Below are 24,148 nucleotides of genomic sequence, written 5' to 3' on the forward strand. Positions count from 1 at the left end.
TGTAATAGCAATTCTCAAGAGCACTCAGCAAGACCAAGTAGAATTTCTTATACATCATTCTAGCAGTTCATCACATAAGTACACCTAACTGTACTGATGTTGGGTAACCCCAGTCATTCCAGCTGTGCAGACCAATGAACTGCAGGCAAGCAATTACTCCAGCAGGGCCATCCCATGCTGTGAACTGATGTTCCCTTGCGGTAGACAGAACCTCACCACCGCAAAGTCATTTGTGCACAGAATACAGACGTCACAGCAAAAATAGCATTAGTATTCAGATGGTAACATTAATTCATGCCTTGAAAGTAAATGTAAAAAAAGTGAAGTGTTGGTTGTTGAGAAAGATGACTCCCTTTGTGATGCTACAGTGAATGATGACAGACATGAACTGGTGGCAAGAGTTTAGGTGTCTGGGTGCTGTGATAGAAAAGAGAGGTAAATGTGAAAAAAAAATAGAGAGAGAGAGAGTGGCATAGGAAATGAAAGTGGATGCTGCTATGAAGGCATTGATAAAAAGCAGAGGACTGAGTGTAGTGACTGTGAGAGGCAGGCATGAGTGAGTTTTAATCTTATACAGTAATCCCCCATTTATCCAGACATAATAGAGCCAAAGGCATGTCCACTTCAGGTAGTGGTAACTTCTGGATAATGAATACTATTCCTCTACCACACCCAGACCCTACCTATACCTGACTTATTTGTACAGCATCTGTGCTTAATTTGGAAGTGTTTTTGGTCATTCAGGCGTGTGTAAACATCAAAACACACGTTGGAATATCCAAAGTAATGCTAAACACCAAGAAAACCATGCAGAAAAAACACTGAAAACCAAGAAACACCCTACCTAAACACTATTTTATGTACAGTACACCTCCTTATTTTGGCAGTGTTTGCTGGTCATTTTGACATCAAAGCATACATAGGATTATCCTAAATAATTTTCAAAACCATGTAAAAAAAAAAAAACCTGAACACCACTGTATGTACAGTATCTCTCCTAATCTTGGCACTGTTTTCAGGTCAATCTGCTATATTTAGATGTCAAAACACACAGGAATATCCAGAGTAATGCTTTAAAAAAAAAAAAAAAACGACCTATACATGACTGCGTGTACAGTACCCCTCCTAATTTTGGCACTGCTTTCAGGTCAATGTGCCATATTTAGACATCAAAACATACATGGGAATATCCAAAGTAATGCCCCCCCCCCCCCCCCCCCCCCAAAAAAAAAAAAAAAACATCACCTGACCTATACACGACTGTATGTACCATACCCCTCCTAATTTTGGCACTGTTTTCTGGTCAGTTTGCCATTTTTAAACATCAAAACACACATAGGATAAGCCATATTAATGATAAACATCCTGGAAACAATGCATAAACAACAAAAATCCACACAAAAAAACTTACGACGGTTTGAAAAATCTGTTGTCTGTGAGGAGTCATTGCTCCCGGGGCTTTAAAAAAAAAAAAAAAAAAAAAAAAAACTATAAATATGCCACCGTAAATTGGTTATATTGGTATAAATTGTATACCGTCATCTTTGCTGTTGTTTATGCTGTAAGATAAGCTAATAAAAACTCATAAAACTGACAAGTTAGGGTACGAAATTCAAACAAGAATAAAATGTTCAAGGGTAAAAGCTACTTTCGTATAACTTCCCACCATCCTAGTTCAAGATTTTGCCAGCATCTTCCAAGAATCCTAGTTCAAGATTTTGCCAGCATCTTCCAAGAGTTAAGCTTATGTTTAGATGCAGAATTTCATAAGCACTGTTGTGGTCACCTCAGAAATTCCATGCTACCAGTAGTTGTCGAATAAATCGCAAAAAACTATGAAAACTCATGAGTCAATGCCATCACCACGGAAGAGAGTAAGGACTGAGGGAGTGAGGGGGGAGCCGGGAAGGTATGGAGGAGGGACAGGAAGGGGGGGGGAGGTGAGGCTGTGGGCAGGGGCAGGATTCTCTCTTCTGTCAACAGGCAGACCGGTTCTTTTGCCGTACATGTACTCGTGGACTGCGGTCTGTTACTTGCTGAGTGGCCATGCGGAAACAACGCACCATGACTGTGGGACTTTCCACCTTCGATAGAGAGGCGGATGGCCGCTGTCGCCGACATGTATTCGTGGCTTGTGTTCTGTGTTCAGTGGAGGTAGCAGTTGGGAAAGACTTAGCCCCTGTGGCCACGTGATATTAGACATTCGGTGGGGAATGCGCACAGATGTTTTGACACCGCTTGCAGGTCACAGTCGTGTTACTTGGATGCTAGAGGTTCGTTGGGAGTGATAGGACAAGCACGATTTTGATGATTCAGTACAGGGCCAGACAGACATTTTAGGGCTGGGTGTGGGTTACAGGCTACTTCCCACTCGTGGCTCAAGCCAAGTGGCAACGATACCGAATGTTTGGACATGTCGGCTGGCCAGCCGAAGTTCTCGGGCACTTTTACATCCTGATAATAGCAAGTAAAAATGGATAGTGGTTTAATAGAGTCAAGGTCCAGCGTCCAGATAATGAATATACGGATAATTGAGGGATCACTGTACAGTACATACAGTTGCAAGACTGGCATGAAAGTGAAAAGACAAGTGTAAGAGTGGTGAAAATGTGTGTGTGTGGAGTGCAGACAATGGATAAGAACAATGTGATTTATGAAAGATGCAGAACATGAAGTCTGTCGATACCTGTTGAAGAGAGTGTGCATAGATGGTATGGCCATGTGGAGAGACTAGTTTGGTGAAATGGGTATAACTTAGTGAGTTTGAAGTGGGAATAGGTGTGGTAGGCCAAGTAGAGGGATAGATATGGGTAATGAGTGTGACAGAGGCATGGAAACTGACAACGGATGAGTTTTGTGGGAAAGAGTGTATGACCTGAGTTGACACCCCTTTTTAACTTGAAGGTTGTCGGATTGATTCTGTTGGATGGATGAGTGTTAAGCTACAAGCAGAATAAGTATTTACCTATCAGGTGGCGCCAGGATTCTGGGGGCTTTACTGGTTAGTGAATTGGGGTGTAGATCATTCAGTTGGGCAAACGTTGGTTAGTACATTAAATTTTGTCTGGCATTGGTTTTTACCTTACCCCACCCAGAAGTGGGAAAAGAGATGTAGAGGATAATGCATGTTTATTCATGTTGACAGCTGTGTGTTTGCAGACTGAATATTTTCATTATTAACCCTTTTACTGGCCAAGTATTTTCAACAGATGTTGCCCATTGCTGAATGGTGGTAAAGCTCACACACACACACACACACACACACACACACATTCTTTGTCAGTTTTATCTGCTCCCACCATGGTCCTGAACACTGCAATCATGTCTCCCCTCTTTCTCCTTTCCTCTAAGAAAGTCAAATCCAGCTTTTCTAGCCTCTCTCTGTATGACAGGTCTGCCAGACTGGGGACCATCTTGGTTGCTGTTCTTTGTATTCTCTCAATCTTGTTTATATCTTTCTTTTTATGTGGGGACCACACTACCGCTGCATATTCTAACCTGGGGTGGATCATGGCCACTATCAATTTTTTCTTCATCTCCTCATCCATATAATGAAATACTACTCTTATGTTAGTCAAGAGTTTATATGTCTCTCCAACTATCTTGTTAATGTGCTTTTCTGGTGACAGACTATCTTGGACCAGCACTCCCAAATCTTTCTCTTCTCTCATTTTTGTGATTAATTCATTACCCAACAAATAATTCAGTGATGGCCTCCTGGTTCTTTTACCCATTTCCAATATTTTACATTTCTTTACATTAAATTTCATTTCCCACGTCCGGCTCCAATCATGTATCCTATCCAGTTCCTCTTGCAGCATTTTACAATCCTCTTCAACCTCTACCTTCCTCAAGATCTTTACATCACCAGCAAACAGACTTGCATAACTGTTCACTCCATCTACCATATCATTTACGTAAATCAGGAACATTGCTGGTGCCAACACCGAGCCTTGAGGGACTCCATTGTTACTTCCCTCCATCCAGACATCCTATCCTTTATTACTGTCCTCATTTGTCTGTCTCTCAAAAAGTCTCTCATCCATTCCAGAAGTTTCCCCTTCAGTCCTTCTATATATTCTAGTTTCCACATTAGTCTCTTATGAGGTACCTTGTCAAAGGCCTTCTCTAAGTCTAAGTACACACAATCCAACCAACCATCTCTCTCCTGTACCACGTCAATCGCTCTTGAGTTAAAGCTCAACAAGTTAGAAATACATTACCTTCCACTTCTGAATCCAAACTGACATTCAGCCAAAATATTGATCTCTTCTAGATATTTTATCCATCTGTCTTTCAGGATTCTTTCACACAATTTTGCGACCATGCTGGTTAGAGACACTGGTCTATAATTCAGGGGTTCTTCCCTGTTTCCTCCCTTATAAATTGGTACCACATTTGCTCTCTTCCATTCTTGTGGCACTTTCCCCTCTTCCAGAGAACACACGATTAAACTGTGAATTTTATCCGCCAGTTGTTCTCTGCATCCCTTCAGTATCCAATTAGAAATTCCATCAGGTCCTGGGGCTTTCCCTACATCTTGAGTTTCCAGTAATTTATACACTTCCTGTACCTCCACATTTATATCTTTTATCACCGGTACATTTCTAATCACTCCCTCCCCTTCCACAAACTCTTTTTCATTAGTGAAAACCGATTGGAAACATTTGTTCATTATTTCAGCTTGCATTGTTGCATCTTTATAGACCTCTCTTTTTACTTTCAGTTTGGTGATTCCTTCCTTTTGTTTCAGTTTGCCATTAACAAATCCATAAAACAGTTTGGATTCATCCTTGCATTTGTCTATTATACCTTTTTCAAAATTCCTTTCTTCTTCTGTATGTATTCTTGTTTATTCATTTCTAATTCTTTTATATTCTTCCTTTGTTCTGTTGTTACCTCTCTTTCTCCAATTGTTCCACGCCTTATCTCTGTCTTTTTTTGCTATCATACACCTCCTGTTAAACCATTCCTTTTTCCTGTTTTCTTTCCCTTTTACTCTTGGTACAAATTTTTTCACTCCCAAATTATAGAGGTCTAGAAAGATATCCCACTTCCTCTGTATCTCTCTTGTTTCTCTGAATTTTCTCCAATCCGCATTTTCAAAAAAGTTTCTCAGTCCTGTAAAATTTGTTTTCCCAAAGTTGTATCTTCCCTGTCTATGAAGCTCATCTCTTGGCTCGACGATCCCTATTGTCATCTGGAACTCAATGACCACATGATCACTTTTTCCTATAGGACAGAGATATTTCAATGATTTTATTACATCGGGTTCTTTGGTAAACAGTAGATCTAACCTTGCTGGTGTGTCCTTACCTCGAAACCGTGTCTCTTCTTTGACCCATTGCGTCATCACATTATTCTCTCTATTTGTCTATTGCCAGACACCTCTATCCCGTTTGGGGTGGCCACAAACAAAACGCCTCCACGTCGCCCTGTCCCCGGCCATTTCACTGCCCTGCTCCCAACTCACACCCCCCTCTCTCATATACCTCTCCACCCCATCCCTCCATCTCATCCTCGGCCTCCCCCTCCCTCTTCCCCCCTCCACCTCACTCACATACACTCTCTTCATCAGTCTTTCACCCTCCATCCTCTCCACATGGCCAAACCACCTCAGTGTGTCCCTCATAATGCTTCCTATCACATCCACATCCCCACCACAATGCTTCTTTATATCCTCATTCGTTAGCCTGTCTCTCCATGTGACTCCACAGGCTCCTCTTAAATAACATATTTCCACTGCTCTCACTCTTGACTTGTGTCCTTCCAACAACGTCGAAGCTTCACATACATACATTAGAGTTGGTAACACAATACTGTCATGTAGTAACTTTTTCACTTCCATGCTCACTTCCCTGTTTCTTATCACTGCTTTCAAAGAACCAGCAACCTTTCTTCCCTGCTGTACCCTTTCAAGCACATCACCTTCCAAACCTCCATCCTTACTCATCACACTACCCAAGTTCTTAAACGTACTCACATTTTCCAATTCCTTACCATCCAACCTCGCTGTACATTCACTGACTTAACCTCTCTCAAAGACCATCACTTTACTCTTCCCTACATTCACCTTTAGATTCCGTTTCTTACACACACTCCCAAACTCATCCACCAAGCCTTGCAGCTCCCCTTCGTCTTCACTCAACAGCACAATATCATCTGCAAACAACAGTACAGGGAGTTTCCAAACACTATCTTCTCTCACCAGGGCCACTCCAACATCCACTACCCTACCTTGTACCTCTTTTATTACCCCATCCATGTACAGATTGAACAACCCTGGAGACATGACACATCCCTGTTTCAACCCAACCTTCAAAGAGAAAAATTCACTTAGTTCATCATCCACACGCACTGCAGCCTTAGCACCATCATACATACTCTTCACAGCATTCAACAACTTCCTATCTACTCCATATATTCTTAATACTTTCCACAATCCTTGGCTATCCACCCTGTCATATGCTTTCTCCAAATCCATGAAAGCCGCATACAACTTCTTTCCCTTCTCTAGAAACTTTTCCACTAAAGATCTAAGAATGAATATCTGATCTACACAACCTCTTCCCTTCCTAAAACATCCCTGTTCTTCTCCCACTAATTCCTCTGTTCTTTCTCTAACTCTGTCAATAAGTATCCTGCCATACACTTTTCCTATTATACTAAGAAGACAAATGCCCCTATGATTACCACACACTTCTTTTTCCCCTTTTCCTTTGTACAAGGGAATAATTATACCTGACTTCCAATCCTTCGGGACTCTACCTTCCTCCCAGGCCAATCTACACATCTTCCACATCCGTTCTACTACAATCTCTCCCCCATACTTCAGCATTTCACCACACACTCCATCAATTCCTGGGGCTTTCCCCAATTTAACTTTCTTCATTGCTTCCACAACTTCTATCCTACTGATTTCTTCCTGTCTTCTCACCTCCCTCCTCCCAGCCATTTCGTAGCCACTTGTACTCGCATTACTTCCATCCTGTATGTTCAACAATTCCTTAAAGTGTTTTCTCCATCTGCTCACTTTTTCTCTCTTCTCCACTAGTAATCTACCATTTTTATCTTTTATTCCCCTGCTAACCTCACTTCCACCCTGTCTTACTCTCTTCACCTCTTTCCAGAACATTTTCTTAGTCCCTCCACTTTACACTCAGATTCCTTCCAAATTCCTCATCCACTCTCTTCTTACTCTCTCTTACTAATCTTTTCACCTCTCTCTTTCTACATATAACTCTCTCTTCCGCCTCTCAACTTCTTCCACGCCCCTATTTCTCATCCATTCATTGTATGCTTTCTTCTTTTGTGCTACAGCCTGTCTCACCTCTTCAGTCCACCACGCTGTTCCTTGCACACCCCTCCGTCTTCTCTTCCTCCCACACACCACATCACATGCTGCACATATTTCTTCTGTAAATATCCTACACACACCTTCCACGTCCCCCATCTTCTCCAATTCATATTTGCCCAATCGTTCCTCCACTTCTCTCTTATACTCTGTCTTTTTCTCATCCTCTTGTAACCTTTCCACTCTTTGCAATCTCCTTCCTCTCACCTTTCCCTTCTTTTATTTCTCCATCTTACTTGGATCCTAATTCTGGCCACCACCAAGCAGTGGTCAGAAAGTCCACTCCCCCAACCTCTATAAGCTCTTGCATCCATTACACATCTTCGCATCCTTTCATCCACACACACATAATCGATCATTGCCTTCCTTTCATTCAGTTCACCACCCACCCTTCTCACCACTTGCCATGTATACCTGTGGATCATTTTATGCCTGAAGAGGGTATTGGGTATCACCAACCCCCTCCCAGCACAAATGTACACTAATGCACTGCCATTCTCATCTATCTCAGCAGGCACACCCCACTCACCAACTATTCCATCCACCTTCACACTCCCTACTTTACCATTCATATCACCGATCAAAAACACTCTCTCATTCCTTCCAAACTTTTCCATGCACACTTCCACATTTCTCCATAACTCTTCTCTCACTCTGCTAGCACGATCTTGCATTGGTGCATACACACACACAATCGCCCACATTTGTATTCTAACTTTCAACCTTACCCTCACCATCCATTGTTATATTTAATAACATTGTGCCCCACGAATCCTCGCCACCTCCTGAGTACCATTCCTCCCAGTTCACCTCTTTACAATTAAAGTCACCCACCAAAATTATATTATTGCTTTTCTCAATTATTTTTTGTAAATAGCTAGCCATATCTGACAACATCTCCTGGTATTTGTCATCATTCCATGCTCTCATCTTAGGGGGAACATACACTACTGCCATATCTCACTTAACATTCTCTCCAGTTTCTAATTTCATATATATCACTTCAGCCCTGCCTTCTCCCATTTCCACGGTATCTACATTTATGTTGTTCTTCACTGCTATCATTACTCCTCCCGTTTTTTTCTTTTCTGTCTTTTCTCCACAGTTTGTATTTACCATCTCCCAAATGAACATCAGTATCTTCTCGTAATTTGGTCTGTACAAAGCACATGACATCAGGTTCATGTTCTCTCAAGAAATCGTTAATTTCAAGCCTTACCGATATTAAACCCTCAACATTAGTATATATCACCTTCAAATTATTTTTGATGTTTTTTATACCCTCTTCTCTCCTCCTCTCCGTCAGTACCACTTCCTCAACTTCTGATCTTTCACAGCCATCCCCCTTAGTTTCCTTCTCTTCTATTTCCTTAAATACCACTTCCTTACTTTCATATCCATCACTCTCCCAAAAAAAGTATTACATTATTCCTCTGTCCTCTTATCACTTTTTTCCTCTACTTGTTCCTTCAGTGATTTTAAAACTTCTCTTCTTCTTCATTCAAATCTTTTCTTATTATAATATTTTCCATCCCTGCCTCTTTGCTTAATTTCCAGGTCACTTTAAGTATATCATCTACTACACTTTCTGCTGGCAACTTGACTCTCATTGGTCTTGTTTCCCCTTTCTTATAAGGCCCTGTTCTCCGTACTTCTTCAATTTCTTTTACCCACTTGTCTCCTTTGGGATCAGTCTTGCCTAATATTCCTCTCACCAGGTTCGTGTCTTTCTCGAGTCTCACAGATCTAACCTTCTCTTCCTTTTCCCTCTTTCCAAATATTACCACGCATCTGTTCCTTTCTACAGTTTCTCTCACTGTTTTCTCTTTTTTCTTCAGTATTTTCACTACATTTTCTTCCAGTTTTATGTTGTTCATTTCCCTTTCTGCCTGGATGATTTCTCTTAAGCTGACCACTTCTTTCTGTTCTTCTTCTACGTGTGCTCACTTTGCCTTATGCTCTTCCAATACACTGCTCACCTTCTCCGTTTTATTAGCACTGTCTTCTAGTTTTCTCCTCAATTCAATATTTTCACGCTTCAGATTTCTGATCTCTTCATTCGCCGTCTCATTAGACTTGATCAGACTCTGTATAGTAATCTCCGTATTCTCAGACACATATTTTAACACTAGATTCTCCACTTTCTTTTCAAGTTCACTAATCCTCATAATCAGTGTTTTAACCAGATCCATGACATTAGTATTTCTATCAAATCCTGGAAATTCGAGTCCCTCAGTGTTTACATTTTCGGCCATGATTGAGGTTGGTTACAATTTACAGTACCAAAACAGCTGTTACTGAAAATACAAACATTCATGTATCTATCTATCTATCTATCTATTGCCAGATGCCTCAATCCCGTTTGTGGTGGCCGCAAACAAATCGCCTCCACGTCGTCCTGTCCCCCGCCATTTTACTGCCATGCTTCCAACTCACACACCCCTCTCTCATATACCTCTCCATCTCATCCTCGACCTCCCCCTCCCTCTTCCCCCCTCCACCTCACTCACATACACTCTCTTCGTCAGTCTTTCACCCTCCATCCTCTCCACATGGCCAAACCACCTCAGTGTGTTCCTCATAACGCTTCCTATCACATCCACATCAACACCACAACGCTCCTTTATATCCTCATTCGTCAGCCTGTCTCTCCATGTGACTCCACAGGCTCCTCTTAAATAACTCATTTCCACTGCTCTCACTCTTGACTTGTGTCCTTCCAACTTCCAAGCTTCACTTCCGTACTTTAGAGTTGGTATCACAATACTGTCATGTAGTAACTTTTTCACTTTCATGCTCACTTCCCTGTTTCTTATCACTGCTTTCAAAGAACCAGCAACCTTTCTTCCCTGCTGTACCCTTTCAAGCACTTCACCCTCCAAACCTCCATCCTTACTCATCACACTACCCAAGTACTTAAACGTACTCACATTTTCCAATTCCTCACCATCCAGCCTCGCTGTACATTCACTGACTTCACCTCTCTCAAAGACCATCACTTTACTCTTCCCTACATTCACCTTTAGATTCCGTTTCTTACACACTCTCCCAAACTCATCCAATAAATCTTTATTTTTGGTAGTCTATATTAACTTACAGTATTTTAAACTGAAAACAATACCATAGGAGACAGGACAAACATAATTCCTGAAAACTATTCAAGGTTTGCAGCGGTGGCTGAGCCTTGGCCTGGGAGCAGTCAAGAGACGTCCGTTTGGTGTGGCTGTTCGCTCATGTGTCACAATTAGGTATATTAGGTAAATACATAAGTATTTGGAAAGACTTAGACGAAAAGGTAGTGCATGAGAAAAACATTCATGTGTGTAAAGGTAGACTTGATAATGTGGATATGGAGACAGGACAACACGAGCATTGTTCAATTCCTGTATACGACAAAAAGGTAATTACAAATAGGTAAATACACACACACACACACACACACACACACCAAATTAGGTATAAAAGGGACATTCCGGATTGAATAAACAACATTGATTGTAAGCAGTACTTGGCTATAAAAAAAAAAAAAAAAAAAAAAAAAAAAAAAAAAAATCATTTTCTTTGCAGGTTGGTATGAGGAACTTCCACTTGAAGAAAAATCAACGGTGGGCACCCATCATCAACCTAGATAAGTTATGGTCACTTGTGCCTGAGCGAACAAGACGCAATTTTGCAAAGGACACTGAGAAGGCCCCTATCATCAATGTTGTAAAATCTGTGAGTATAATGGCCTTAAGCTTTAGTATTTTACTGCTTGCAAATGTGTGAGGATTATGAGTTTATGCACAAGATTGTGGTTTATGACTGATGCATACAGTAGAACAGGCTGAATTTTCTGTTTAATCCTTTGAATGTATACTGCCATGCTCCAACCAGATATCTAGCCAGGAGCTATGGGATGGTATTTTAACCCTTGCACTGCTGAGCCCATTGTAAAAATAACATGCACCTCACACTTAGTTGTTATGGGTTGATTCTCCCCCTCCCTCCCAGAAGCATTGTTTTTTATTATTCATGCTTATTGGTACTTATATTCTGAATGGCACATGGAATTAGAGCATAAAATAAACTGACATACAAGGTGGCCCATAAATAGCACTCTGCTTGAAACTCACTCGGCAGTATTGCATATTATCAGGACAGCCAAGTCTGCTGGTGTAGGCATGAGCGTGGCAGTGGGATTCAGTGTTGAATATGCAGTGCAGGGTAAACATTGATAACAGACTGAGCTGCCCTTGTAACACACAAGGAAATGCCTGGTGAAGTGGAAGAGGAGCATTTTGGGGGAGGCGGTGGCTCAGTCAGTAGAGAGGTGGCCTACGGTCCTAGCGGACCCAGGTTCAAATCCCCGCTGGAGCAGGGAACAGTTTAACCCATGGAGAATGACCATGCTTCTGTAGGTACTTGGCGCCAAGCGACGATTTGGCTGAAATTTCAAGTCTTACTGAATTGAATGAAACAACATCGTCTTGGACATGTTCACGCGCATCCGGCAATATATATATATGACGATATAAAGTCACATGGTGAGATAAAATGGCCAGAAGATGAACAGCTGGTGGCGCGAGCAATACACCCACCACCCGCGGTGATTGAGGTAGGCCATTGCCTGGGAATAACAGCCTATATTTACCATGGCCTTGGCAAGGATCTCATGATTACTGTATCAACTCTCTCTCTCTCTCTCTTTCCGAGAGAGAAGGGACGGAATGGAGAATAAGAGAGAGAGGAGGGAGGGAATGGAAAATAAGAGAGAGAGAAGAGGGATGAAGTTTGATGCCTTATCTCTTCACTCAAAGGGACGCTTCTTTGCCATTCCCGTATTTCTCTCTCTCTCTTTCTCTATCTCTCTCTCGTGTGTGTGTGCATGCAGATCCCATTTCTCTCTCTCTCTCTCGCGTGTGTGTATAGATCCCCTAGCACCAGGTGCGGGGTTGGTGACGTCACAGGAAGAAAATTACTGTGCGCTCCATGGCGTCTGCGCGCACGGGCGTATTCTGAACATATATAGGGCAGTGCATGGGTGGTATGGAGAGATGCCACCTACCCCTATTTCCCATACAAATTTCAACCACCTTCTCCTCGTGGCACGGTTTTGGTATGCCTTTGAAAATTGCGCCCATTTGAGGCCTATCGCTTTCGACTCCAGTAAATCCCAAATGACGCCTATTGCTCTCAACGGGTTAAGGATTTGAATTTCATGTAAAGCAGACCAGAAGACCCGCCGACATGTCGTAAAAATACCCCGGCTAATACCAGAACACCAGTCCTATATGTGACAGCCCTAGCATGTATTCAATATGGACAGTGGGTGTTAGTGCTGAAGTGGTGACATGTAGAGGTGTATGATATGTAGGACGACTACTGGGCCTTGGGAGCAGGCTGTGAAGCCAATGCCCAGAGTCGAGCACATTAAAAATATATATACAGTAATCACTCTAATATCCGGACGCCCAATATCCGAACATCCCCACTATCCGAACATAAGAATGTTTCATACTGTACTTTTTTCCATGCTATACTTACCTCATTTCACTCTTTAATGTCCTTTATTGGTGTGAATAGGGTGTTAGGAGCTATGCATGTGCAGTAGGAAGGTGTTTTTCTGAGTTAGGCTAGGTTAGGGTCCATAAGTACCAGTCCAGGAACCAGTCACCAGAATGTTTATTATTGTATGAACCTACTTCTAAACCCTCATTTTATGTTTCTTTTGCATTTATTTCAGTTATTTATGTGCCTTATTGGTGTGATTTGGGTCTTAAATAGGTGCTATGCATATCCAGAGGGAGTTGTATAGGTGTTTCTCTGAGTTAGGGTCCATAAGTACAAGTCCATAAGCTGGGGCCCAATATCCGGACAGAACCAATATCCGGACCTACCTATGGCTCTATTATGTCGGATATTGGAGTGATTACTGTATATATATATATATATATATATATATATATATATATATTATACAGTAATCCCTGTAATATCCAGATGCCCAATTTCTGGACATCCCCAATAACCGGACATTTTCGTCCCAGGATCCAGTATTCCCAAAATGGGCAAAAAAAATAGAAAAAAATCTGATTTTTTTCCCACCCATAATTTGAAATTGCCGCTTGGTGCCAAACAGCTGTTACACCATGGTCCCCTTCACCCCTTCCTTCTTCTCCCCTCCCCCCTTCCCTGTCAGGGTTGCCATTTGATATTTTTCATTACCAAATGTGGGCCAATTTGGTAATGAAAAATTCGTTTGGTAATGAATCAGAATAATATAATACCAAACGGATTTTTCACATGTATGAGGATACACAGGATGGAGATGGTGGATTGTTTGCTCTGTCTAATTTGGTAGCCTATATAGCGTGATAATAATCAACATGTTGTTAATTATAAGGAGTGATTACATGTATCTCCACTTGTGTATATAATTAGTGAATAATAAATGCTAGCTTTACGAATGTGGTAATGAAAGTTCAAAATGGTAATGAAAATAGAGGAGTTTAGTAATGTGGCCATTGCGATCTGGCAACTCTGTTACCCCTCCATCATCAACAGTCACAGCCTAACTCTGATCGAGAGCAGATGCTTATAGCAATGCAAGCCACAGGTGCTCGTTTTTTTTAACAAACAGTGAATTAACTGCAATACCTCGCCACTAGAACACACGGGAATTTACAGTGTTGTGCAGTGTTAAGAAATTATATTTTAGAGTGCAAAGGATTAACTGTGGACTGCAAACTGGCAGTTCAAACCAGTCCAGGAGCCAGGGACTTGTTGTAAGTACCCAGAATGTTTAATATTGTATAAACTCACCTCTAAAACCTCATTTTATGGTTCTTTTGCATTTATTTCAGTCTTTTATGTCCCTTTTTGGTGTGATTTGGGTCTTAAATAGGTGCAATGCATGTCCAGAGGGAGTTGTATAGGTGTTTTTCTGAGTTAGGGTCCATAAGTACAAGTCCAGGAGGCTGGGGCCCAATATCCGGACAGGATCACTATCCGGACATGCCTTTGGCTCTATTACATCGGATATTGGAGGGATTACTGTAGTTCCTTTATATCGAGATTTCCGCTAAGTACAGAGAATAATATTAAAATAGCCTATTAGTACACCCTTGTAAATAGATTTCAAATTACTGTTAACACAAGAAATACTCTAAGAACTTTGGCTTACCTCCACAAATAGGGGTTCTGCAGTTTTTGCAGAAATATGCCTGATACAGGTAGCCATACTTGATGGTCTGTATGGCCCCCCACACTGGTGTCAGGCCTGGCGGGGTTTATTTGCTGTCTGAGTCACCCTCCATCAGCGCTAGAGGTGGCTGAGGGGTGACAGAGGGGCTGGGGAGTGACAGGGATGGTGATGGGGATGGAGATGGAGATGGTGTTGTCCCAGAGGTGGAGGGGAGAGAGACATCAGAGAAGGAGGCTGTAGAGGGTAGAGGGATGTCTGAGGTGGCACTGTCCTGCCTTTCCCTGCTTGGAGGTGGTGGTGGTGGTGGCTAGAAAAAGTCTGAGATCTTTGTTTTATTTGGCACACACAGCTCCCTTTGAAGCCTCCTCACTGTTCTTCTCAATCAGGTTAAGGTAGAATGGTTTCACGTCCTCATGATCCACATCAACAATAAAGTCAATCAGCCTGTCCACCTGCTTCCTGGCCTCAGAGAGTTTCTGCTTTGGTGGACACTGATCCTGCACCTCTTCCTCCTCTTCTGGTTCTGGTGCAGTCACATCAGTCCCAATTTCATCCTCACTTTGGTTGTGGTAGCCGGGATCGCCAGTGTCAATGTCCATCCACTCCTGAATGTCCTGCATTTGCAGGACATTTAGCAGAATTGTTTCCGCTATACCTAGCATAGGAAAATGGACTTTTTTTTTTTTTCCCCCCCCCTCTACATTAAGCATTTTGTTAAATTGCTCTCCGTTAAATCGAGCATGTACTGTATATCACTATTCAGTTATTAACCCCTTCGCACACGACAAGTTTTGGTAAGTATTCAGGCTCACGATTTTATTCCATCCCCCTCTCTGTCAGCCATTCAGCGCGCCTATGAAAACGTGTATTTTTGCCACCCATGTATATATATATATAGATATATATATATATTTGTATATAAATATATATATATATATAGATATATATATATATATATATATATATATATATATACATATATATATATATATATATATATATATATATATATATATATATATATATATATACATATATATATATATACATATATATATATATACATATATATATATATATATATATATATATATATATATACATATATATATATATACATATATATATATATATATATATATATATATATATATATATATATATATATACATATATATATACATATACATATATATATATATATATATATATATATATATATATATATATATATATACACATATATATATATACACATATATATATATACATATACATATATATATATATATATATATATATATATATATATATATATATATATATATATATATATATATATATATATATATATATATATATATATATATATATATATATATATACACATATATATATATATATATATATATATATATATATATATATATACACACACACATTATATATATATATATATATATATATATATATATATATATATATATATATACATATATATATACATATATATATATATATATATATATATATATATATATATATATATATATATACACACACACATTATATATATATATATATATATATATATATATATATATATATATATATATATATATATATATATACATATATATATATATATATATATATATATATATATATATATATATATATATATATATATATACATATATTTATATATATACATATTCATATATACATATATATATATATATACATATATATAAATATATATATATATATATATATATATATATATATATATATATATATATATATATATATATATATATACATATATATATATATATATATATATATATATATATATATATACATACATATATATATATATACATATATATATACATATATATATATATACATATATATATATATACATATATATATATATATATATATTTGCCGTAAAAACTACATCTTCTTATTCGCTGATGTTTGTTCTAGCCGATAAGCAAAAAAAAAAAAAAAAAAAAAAAAGTACGAATAAAAGTACATTAGGCCAGTGTGAATAAACATTCTGGAACAGCACTCTTACTTCCCAACATCATAGCTCGAATGTTTTCCATCTTACAAAAAATTGTTATTAGAAGTTTAGAAAATTTTATCAGCTTTCTATTAAAGTTTGTGGCTTTTTGATACGATTTTTAGTTTTTTTATAAAATAGCTAAAAATTGTCATTTCCTACAGGTAACTGATTTTTTGTTCAGGGCACTCTAGTGCAAAAGTTTTCTTGCAGAGGTTATGTTTTTATTTCATAATCTTGTGTAGAATTTCATGGGCTTTCTCAAGGTTTTCGTGGATTTTTCATGGGCCTCATAGTTTCCGAGTAAGTCACAAAATACTACTGGGTACCCATGCCCATGCTGCATATTCGTCATGCGCACACAGTAACCGTTATATTCCTGCCTCTGTAACAACGTTTCTTTATCATAGATATTACATTGTTATTTCATGTACAGTTGAGGACATATCAAACGGAAACACCCCGTCCACCAGCAAGGTGGTGTAATAATTTCCACATCTGGTAACACTGATAAGTATGGAACTTCACCAGGTTTCATTCGGCCGCTAGAACGAACCGAACGCAGTGATCATTGCTGCTGTGCACAGTTATTGGTGGTAATGTAATATGTAAGCAATGTTCCGTCAGAAAATATGCAGATAGTAACATGTCATGATTATGGTAAGTTTTTAAATATCACACAACACACCATCTACATCATTTCAGTTGTTAAGAATGACACAGATATCTTGAGTGGTTTGATTTGGAGTCATGAACCATACAACATTTAACAGTTCATCAAATAAGTCATAGTTATCAGCTTCCCCACAACTATCAATGAGCAGAAAATTATTGTGACACCCATCCTTCCTACTGTAGACGTCTGAAATCGAAGCAAGTTCACCACATGCAGGAGACAGCAGAATCAAAAGAGTACAAAGGAAAGCAAACAGCAATATACCTGTTGGTCCTTCGTGGTTGTTTGGTACAGGGAAGGTTATGTAACAAAACTGTTCTATCAGTTAAAGGCAAGGTCTATGGCAGGAAATCTCCATCCCCCCCAACCACTAACCCCTCCAGCCGATGCCGACAGGAAATAACATGAAGGACCACTATGCAGCACAGAAAAGCTGTTTTGGAAATTTCATAGGAAAGAGGGAAAGCAATCTTATTTTACAAAATCTGCCTGAAAAAGAAAATAATATCAAGTCAACAATATTTATCGATGTTCTATGGTTGTACCCTCTAGGCTCTGAAAATAGGAGTGGGGGGGAGTTGAATATACGACAGAACTGTATTATTCTGGAGTGAACATACTTAGTTGGGGACTTAAAAACAGATACTTTTCTAAGTGATTTTTGAAGGTTAGTACTGTATCATAGTTTACTACATTGTTCAATTATATTTACAACTCTGCTAAAGAAGAAATGCTTAGCTTCATGTGACTGAAATTGAATGCCCATAATTTTTTGCCTATTACCTGTATAATTTGAGCGATCTACTGTAAAATGTATATCAGTAGCCATATTAGCGTGTCCTTTGAATATTATCAATACTTGAATTAATTCCCCTCATAACCTTCGTTTAGTGAAAGTAAAGAGATTCAGAGCTTAAACGCCCCTCGTGTGGTTAATTTCATAGTCTGTGTATCATCTTTGTCACCCTTCGTTGCACTGTCTCAAGTTTATATATTTTTTTGTTAAGTGGCTACCAGGACTGGACACAGTACTCTTAAGTGTGGGTGCACTAAGGAATTATACAAGGTGAGAATGAACACACTGAGGTGGTTTGGCCATGTGGAGAGGATGGAGGGTGAAAGACTGACGAAGAGAGTGTATGTGAGTGAGGTGGAGGGGGGAAGAGGGAGGGGGAGGCAGAGGATGAGATGGAGGGATGGGGTGGAGAGGTATATGAGAGAGGGGGGTGTGAGTTGGGAGCAGGGCAGTGAAATGGCGGGGGACAGGGCGACTTGGAGGCACTTTGTTTGTGGCCACCCCAAACGGGATTGAGGCGTCTGGCAATAGATAGATAGATAGAATGATATTTTCTTATTTGTATTCCAATACATCAGGCCCAATGGGTGGACGGATTGGTGGGGTGAACAGGGCAGGTGGGGTGGGTGGGCAGGGTTGGTGGGGTGGGGGTGGGGTCCTGGACGACAGGAAGAGAGAGGTGGGTGAGGAAGGAGACAGTAGTGGTTGAACTGGGGTCTAGAGGAGAGGGGTGATGGGTTAAGGGACGGTGGACTTTGATAGACGACAGGAGCTACAGTGGAAGGGATAGAGTACAAGGTGATAACTGGGTCAAATCATTGTTTCATAGAGAATATGGAATTTTACAGTCAGACCATGAAACGTTATGTTGACGTTGCCATGTGTTGTAACTGACCGTTGTGGTTTGTAACAATTCATTAATTCCATCGGGTGGCTCAGTACCCTTGTTTTATGAGTATGGTGACTATTAGTTAATGTGCATGTACATGACACGTCCCTACAGTTTGTCAGATGTAACAACTATTGTCATGGTGACTGGAAATAACTGCTGTTGTCATAGTGACTGGGAATTACTCTTGCAGCCTATTATGTAGTATCATCATGGATGACGTCTGATATCGCAAACAGAGTAGGGATAGGCCTATGTAGGTGTTTTTATCACCAGTGAATATGAACAGTCTAACAGTAATGATGGTCCCAATGGTTCTCATTAATATCTGTATGGCACCAGTATAAAATAATGGTGGATTTGCTTAACCCTTTAACCGCGGGTGTCATTCCAGAATGACACTGCAAAAACTGGACCAAACCGCGGGTGGCATTCTCGAATGTTTGTGAATATTTTGAATACCCCGCTTTTTTTCCGTGCGCCAATTGTTTCAAGGGAGAGTAGCTATTAAGTTCTTTCACTCCAGCCAACCTCCACCTCCCTCTTCCCCACCCTGGGGCCCCACCTCCCACCCCCTGGGCCCCCCACCCCACCCCGGACCAAACACGCATCAGTATCTCTCCAGCTGTGTGAGTGACAACACTGCTGATGTGATAGTGAAGTGCAGGCAATTACAGTGCCTTTTACCTGCCTTAGTGAACACAGAGTGGGTGTTTATCGTATGTGCAGTGTTCATATATGTTTATAGTATTATTATAAGAATGAGGTTGGCATTTGGTAATGGTGTGTGAGCGAAAAATAGTGATTACAACACCGCTGATATGGCAGTGAAGTGTGGGCAATTACAGTGCCTTTTACCTGCCTCAGTGAACACAGAGTGGGTGTTTATCGTATGTGCAGTGTTCATATATGTTTATAGTACTATTATCAGAATGAGGTTGGCATTTGGTAATGGTGTGTGAGCGAAAAATAGTGATTACAACACCGCTGATGTGGCAGTAAAGTGCAGGTAATTACAGTGCCTTTTACCTGCCTCAGTGAACACAGAGTGGGTGTTTATCGTATGTGCAGTGTTCATATATGTTTATAGTATTATTATCAGAATGAGGTTGACATTTGGTAATGGTGTATGAGCGAAGGTAATGGTGTGTGAGCGAAAAATAGTGATTTTACACCCCTCACTTCTAACGGCACTGCCCGTCCTGTGAAAGTCAACAGAGTCATGAAACCTACATCAATGGAAAGCTGAAGGTTAGTACTTTCTAATGGTACCTTATTTTTTTCTCTAGCTTTATTCTGTGCAGAGTTATTAAGGTTTAAAGGTTTGTTTACATTTGGCTGAAACCCCTGTGGGAGAGGACAGTCAGGCCAAAACAATACCCGCGGTTAAAGGGTTAACCCAGGTTTACGTATGTTACCGTTTTCTGTATGCTGTGTTTGGCTGTTGATTTTACGCACTGTCAGTAGTTATTAGTAATATTTAGGTTCATTTTGAGCAACTGTCATATGTCCCAAGCATTCCTTTAAAATTTTTGAGACAATAAAGGTGGAACAAGCTTGTAATGTTTGCAGTTATCCAGTCTGAGCACGTGCATATCACATCAAGTATGCCATTAGTTACAGAAATCACTTGCATTAAATGCAGACACACACTTTATCTGCAATGTGTTTTGTTATGCAAAACAACCGAGTAGCTTCATACTGTATGAAAGTGACAGGTTAAAGATAAATACCTAGTGGCGGACTTCTGGTGGGAGGGGGGTTCCGCCGGCATAGATCGTGGGTCCAGGGCGAAATGGGGCTCAGGCCTGTGCTAGAGGGTACAGAGCATTGCGGTTCCCAGGCTGCCGCTTCTGCCCAATAGAGAGGGGCCCGAACCTGGGAGTAGCACCCCAGAAGGCTGCCCTATCAGTGGGTGTATAATGGCAGGATAGTTGCAGTGCCAAGGCGCGCTTGGAGGGTGCCCTGAGGCCACTACCACAGCCACTGGTAAGCTGGTGGGCTAGGGGTCCCAGATCCATTGCCTGGACCTGGGACTGTGCAGTGAGTGGGACCTGTGCTATGTCTGTCCCCCTTTATTAATACTGATGATGACAAAACAAAATAAGTTTCAAAGCAAGCCTGAGGACAGTAAATCACCCATGGGGATGAGCGTGGGTTCATGGAATGTGGGAAGTTTGAGAGGAAGAGCGGGGAAAGTTGTGGAGGCATTCAGTAGGAGGTGGGTGGATGTGGCGTGTTGGCAGGAAGTCCGGTACAGGGGTGGATCAGCCAGAAAGATTGTTGGGAAGGAATGTTGCTATAAGTTGTTTTGGCTGGGGGGGACAGACGGATATGGAGGTGCTGGTGTGATGGTTGCAGAGAAATGGGTGGAATATGTTATGAATGTTTTGAGAGTAAGCGATAGGATATTGGTAGTGAAAATTCTGTTGGATAGAAAGATAGGTGCGATTATATCGGCATATGCTCAACAGGCAGGATTGGATGAAGCAGAGATAGATAGATATTGGGATGATTTAATACGTGTAGTGGGTGGTATGCGGGATGATGAGATAATGATTTTGGGAGGGGACTTAAATGGTCATGTAGGTGAAGGAGTGCATGGGGGATGTGCGTATGGTCTAAGGAATGTGGAAGGGGAAAGGATACTCGAGTTTGGGGAGGCAACGGACATGATTGTGTGCAACACATATTCTAGGAAAAGAGACAGTAGGTTAATTACGTATGAGTCTGGGGGAAATAGCAGTCAGATAAGATTATTTTCTGGTTAGGAGGGCCGATAGGAGGTTAGTGAGGGATGTTAAAGTTATAGGAAGCGAGGAGTGTTTGCAGCAGCACAAACTATTGATTTGTGATATGGTGCTTAAAGAACAAGTGATGAAAAAGAGGACTTATGTACCTAGGAGGAAAATATGGAAGCTGAAAAACCAAGTAGGAAGGGATGCCTTCTATAGCGAGTTAAGGAGAGTGGTGGCTGAACAGAGAGCTGTAGACAGAGGCGTTTATGAACAGTACGGAACCCTCAAGAACAATTTCTTGAGAGTTACTGATGTAACATGCAGTTGGACAAAAGGACCACCAAGACATAAAGTAACTTGGTGGTGGGATGAGGGTGTAGAAGCTGCAGTTAAGGAGAAAAGAAGGCTTTTCCGGGAATGGAAGAAGGGTGGTAGCAAAGAGGAATATTTGGCTGCCAAGCGGAGGGCTAGAAGAGAGGTATACAGGGCAAAGTCTGAGTCACAGAGACTATTACTTAATAACCTAAATCATGGGGAAAGGAAAAATATGATATTTAGGGTGGCAGGTCAAGTGAAGAGGGATAATCGGGATATTATAGGTGAGCAGTGTGTGAAGAATGATGAAGGAAGGGTAGTGGTGAACAGTGAGGATATTAAAGATGCATGGAGAGAGCATTATAACCAGTTGTTGAATGAGGAGTTTGACTGGGACAAGGAAAGTTTGGAGCCAGCAGATCCAGTGTCTGGCCCTTGGCCTTTGATTGATACTGCTACTGTGAGTGAGGCAATAGGCAGGATGAAGGTGGGGAAGGCAGCAGGTGTGTCTGGGTTGACTGCCGAAATGTTGAAGGCCTCGGGCGAAATAGGGGTGAGTTTAGTCACTGACCTGATAAATAGGATTATTTATGAGTGTGTTGTCCCAGATGATTGGCTGAAGAGTGTAATTGTAAATGTGTACAAAGGGAAGGGTGATGCCCTGGAAAGAGGAAATTTTAGAGGTATAAAGCTTTTAGATCAGATAATGAAGGTAATGGAGGGAGTTTTAGAAGGTATGATTAGAGAAAGTGAATATTGATGAGATGCAGTTTGGGTTTATGCCAGGTAGGGGGACCACTGATGCTATACTCATTGTTCGACAGCTTCAGGAAAAATATATTGGTAGGAGAAGGGATCTGTATTTTGTTTTTGTTGATTTGGAAAAGGCCTTTGACAGAGTCCCTAGAGAGGTGGTGAAGTGGGCAATGAGAAAGCTTGGCTTGGAGGAGTGGCTGGTTAGGGTGGTTATGGCTATGTATGTGGGTGCTCACACCCAGGTAAGAGTGAATGGAGATTTGAGTGATGCATTTTCCGTGAATGTTGGTGTGCATCAGGGGTCAGTCTTGAGTCCCATGTTGTTTATCATGGTACTTGAAGCCCTTTCATGTGACTTCAGAAACAGACTCCCGTGGGAGTTGTTGTATGCTGATGATTTGATGTTGATTGCAGAGAACGAAAGGGAGGCGGAGGAAGGGTTTAGTAAGTGGAGAGATGGTACGGGGCACAAGGGTTTAAGGGTAAATGCAGATAAAACAAAAGTGATGATATCTAGGGTTGGTGGCGATACTGTCAAAGACGAGGGAGAGTGGCCATGTGCAGCTTGCCCACAAGAGCATGGGAAGTAATTCCATCTTGTGCGGTGTTTGTGATAAATGGGTGCTTAAGAGATGTAGTTGTATCAGGGGTAGACTGCGAGATAATGCTGATTTTATGTGTACAGCGTGTCGGGGTGAGCAGGTGGAGATTGTCAGACATGAAAGGATTGAACTTGCTGGTGAATCTCTTGAGTGTGTGGAAGAGTTTTGTTATTTGGGAGACATGTTGTGTGCTGGAGGTGGGGCTGGAGGTAGCTCTGTGACTAGGGTGAGAAGTCGTTGGAAGAAGTTCAGGGAGCTCTTGCCTCTTCTGACATTGAGAGGACTCTCCCTATGTGCTAAGGGGTCTTTGTATGCAGCATGTGTTAGGAGTGTAATGCTGTATGGTAGTGAGACCTGGGCAGTGAAGGAGGAAGATATTCGCCGGCTCAGACGTACAGAAATGACAATGATTAGGTGGATGTGCAGTGCGTCCCTGCGTCCAAGGCCTGGAGGGGCTGGGTTTACGATGGAAGAGTTGAGAGGTAGGATGGGACTGGAGTGTATTGGTGTTGTGATGAGTAGAGGTAGATTGAGATGGTTTGGACATGTGGAGAGGATGGGGGATGATAATTGGGTGAGGAAGGTGAGAAGTGTTAATATTGGGGGTGGGGTTATGAGGGGTAGACCGAGAAAGACATGGGACGAGGTCATTAAGTGTGACCTCAGGGTTAAGGGACTGAACAGGGAGGCTGCAATGGATCGTGCAGCATGGATAGCCGCCATTAGGTGACCAAGGCCAACACATGCAAGCATGTTGGAACC

General features: G+C 40.9%; 1 protein-coding gene across 1 annotated transcript in view; it reads left to right on the top strand.

The window, feature by feature from the left end:
- Positions 1-24,148, top strand: part of RpL27A (ribosomal protein L27A) — a 78,348-nt gene that overhangs the window by 47,371 nt on the left and 6,829 nt on the right. The window contains exon 4 of the mRNA XM_080272766.1: positions 10,922-11,071. Within this exon, the coding sequence (XP_080128892.1) occupies positions 10,922-11,071 (150 nt within the window). The remainder of the gene's footprint in view (positions 1-10,921; positions 11,072-24,148) is intronic.

The sequence above is a fragment of the Coenobita brevimanus genome, chromosome 51 (genome assembly GCF_032717465.1).
Source record: "Coenobita brevimanus isolate Jiangsu-jjx chromosome 51, ASM3271746v2, whole genome shotgun sequence".
NCBI classification, from domain to species: Eukaryota; Metazoa; Arthropoda; class Malacostraca; order Decapoda; family Coenobitidae; genus Coenobita; species Coenobita brevimanus.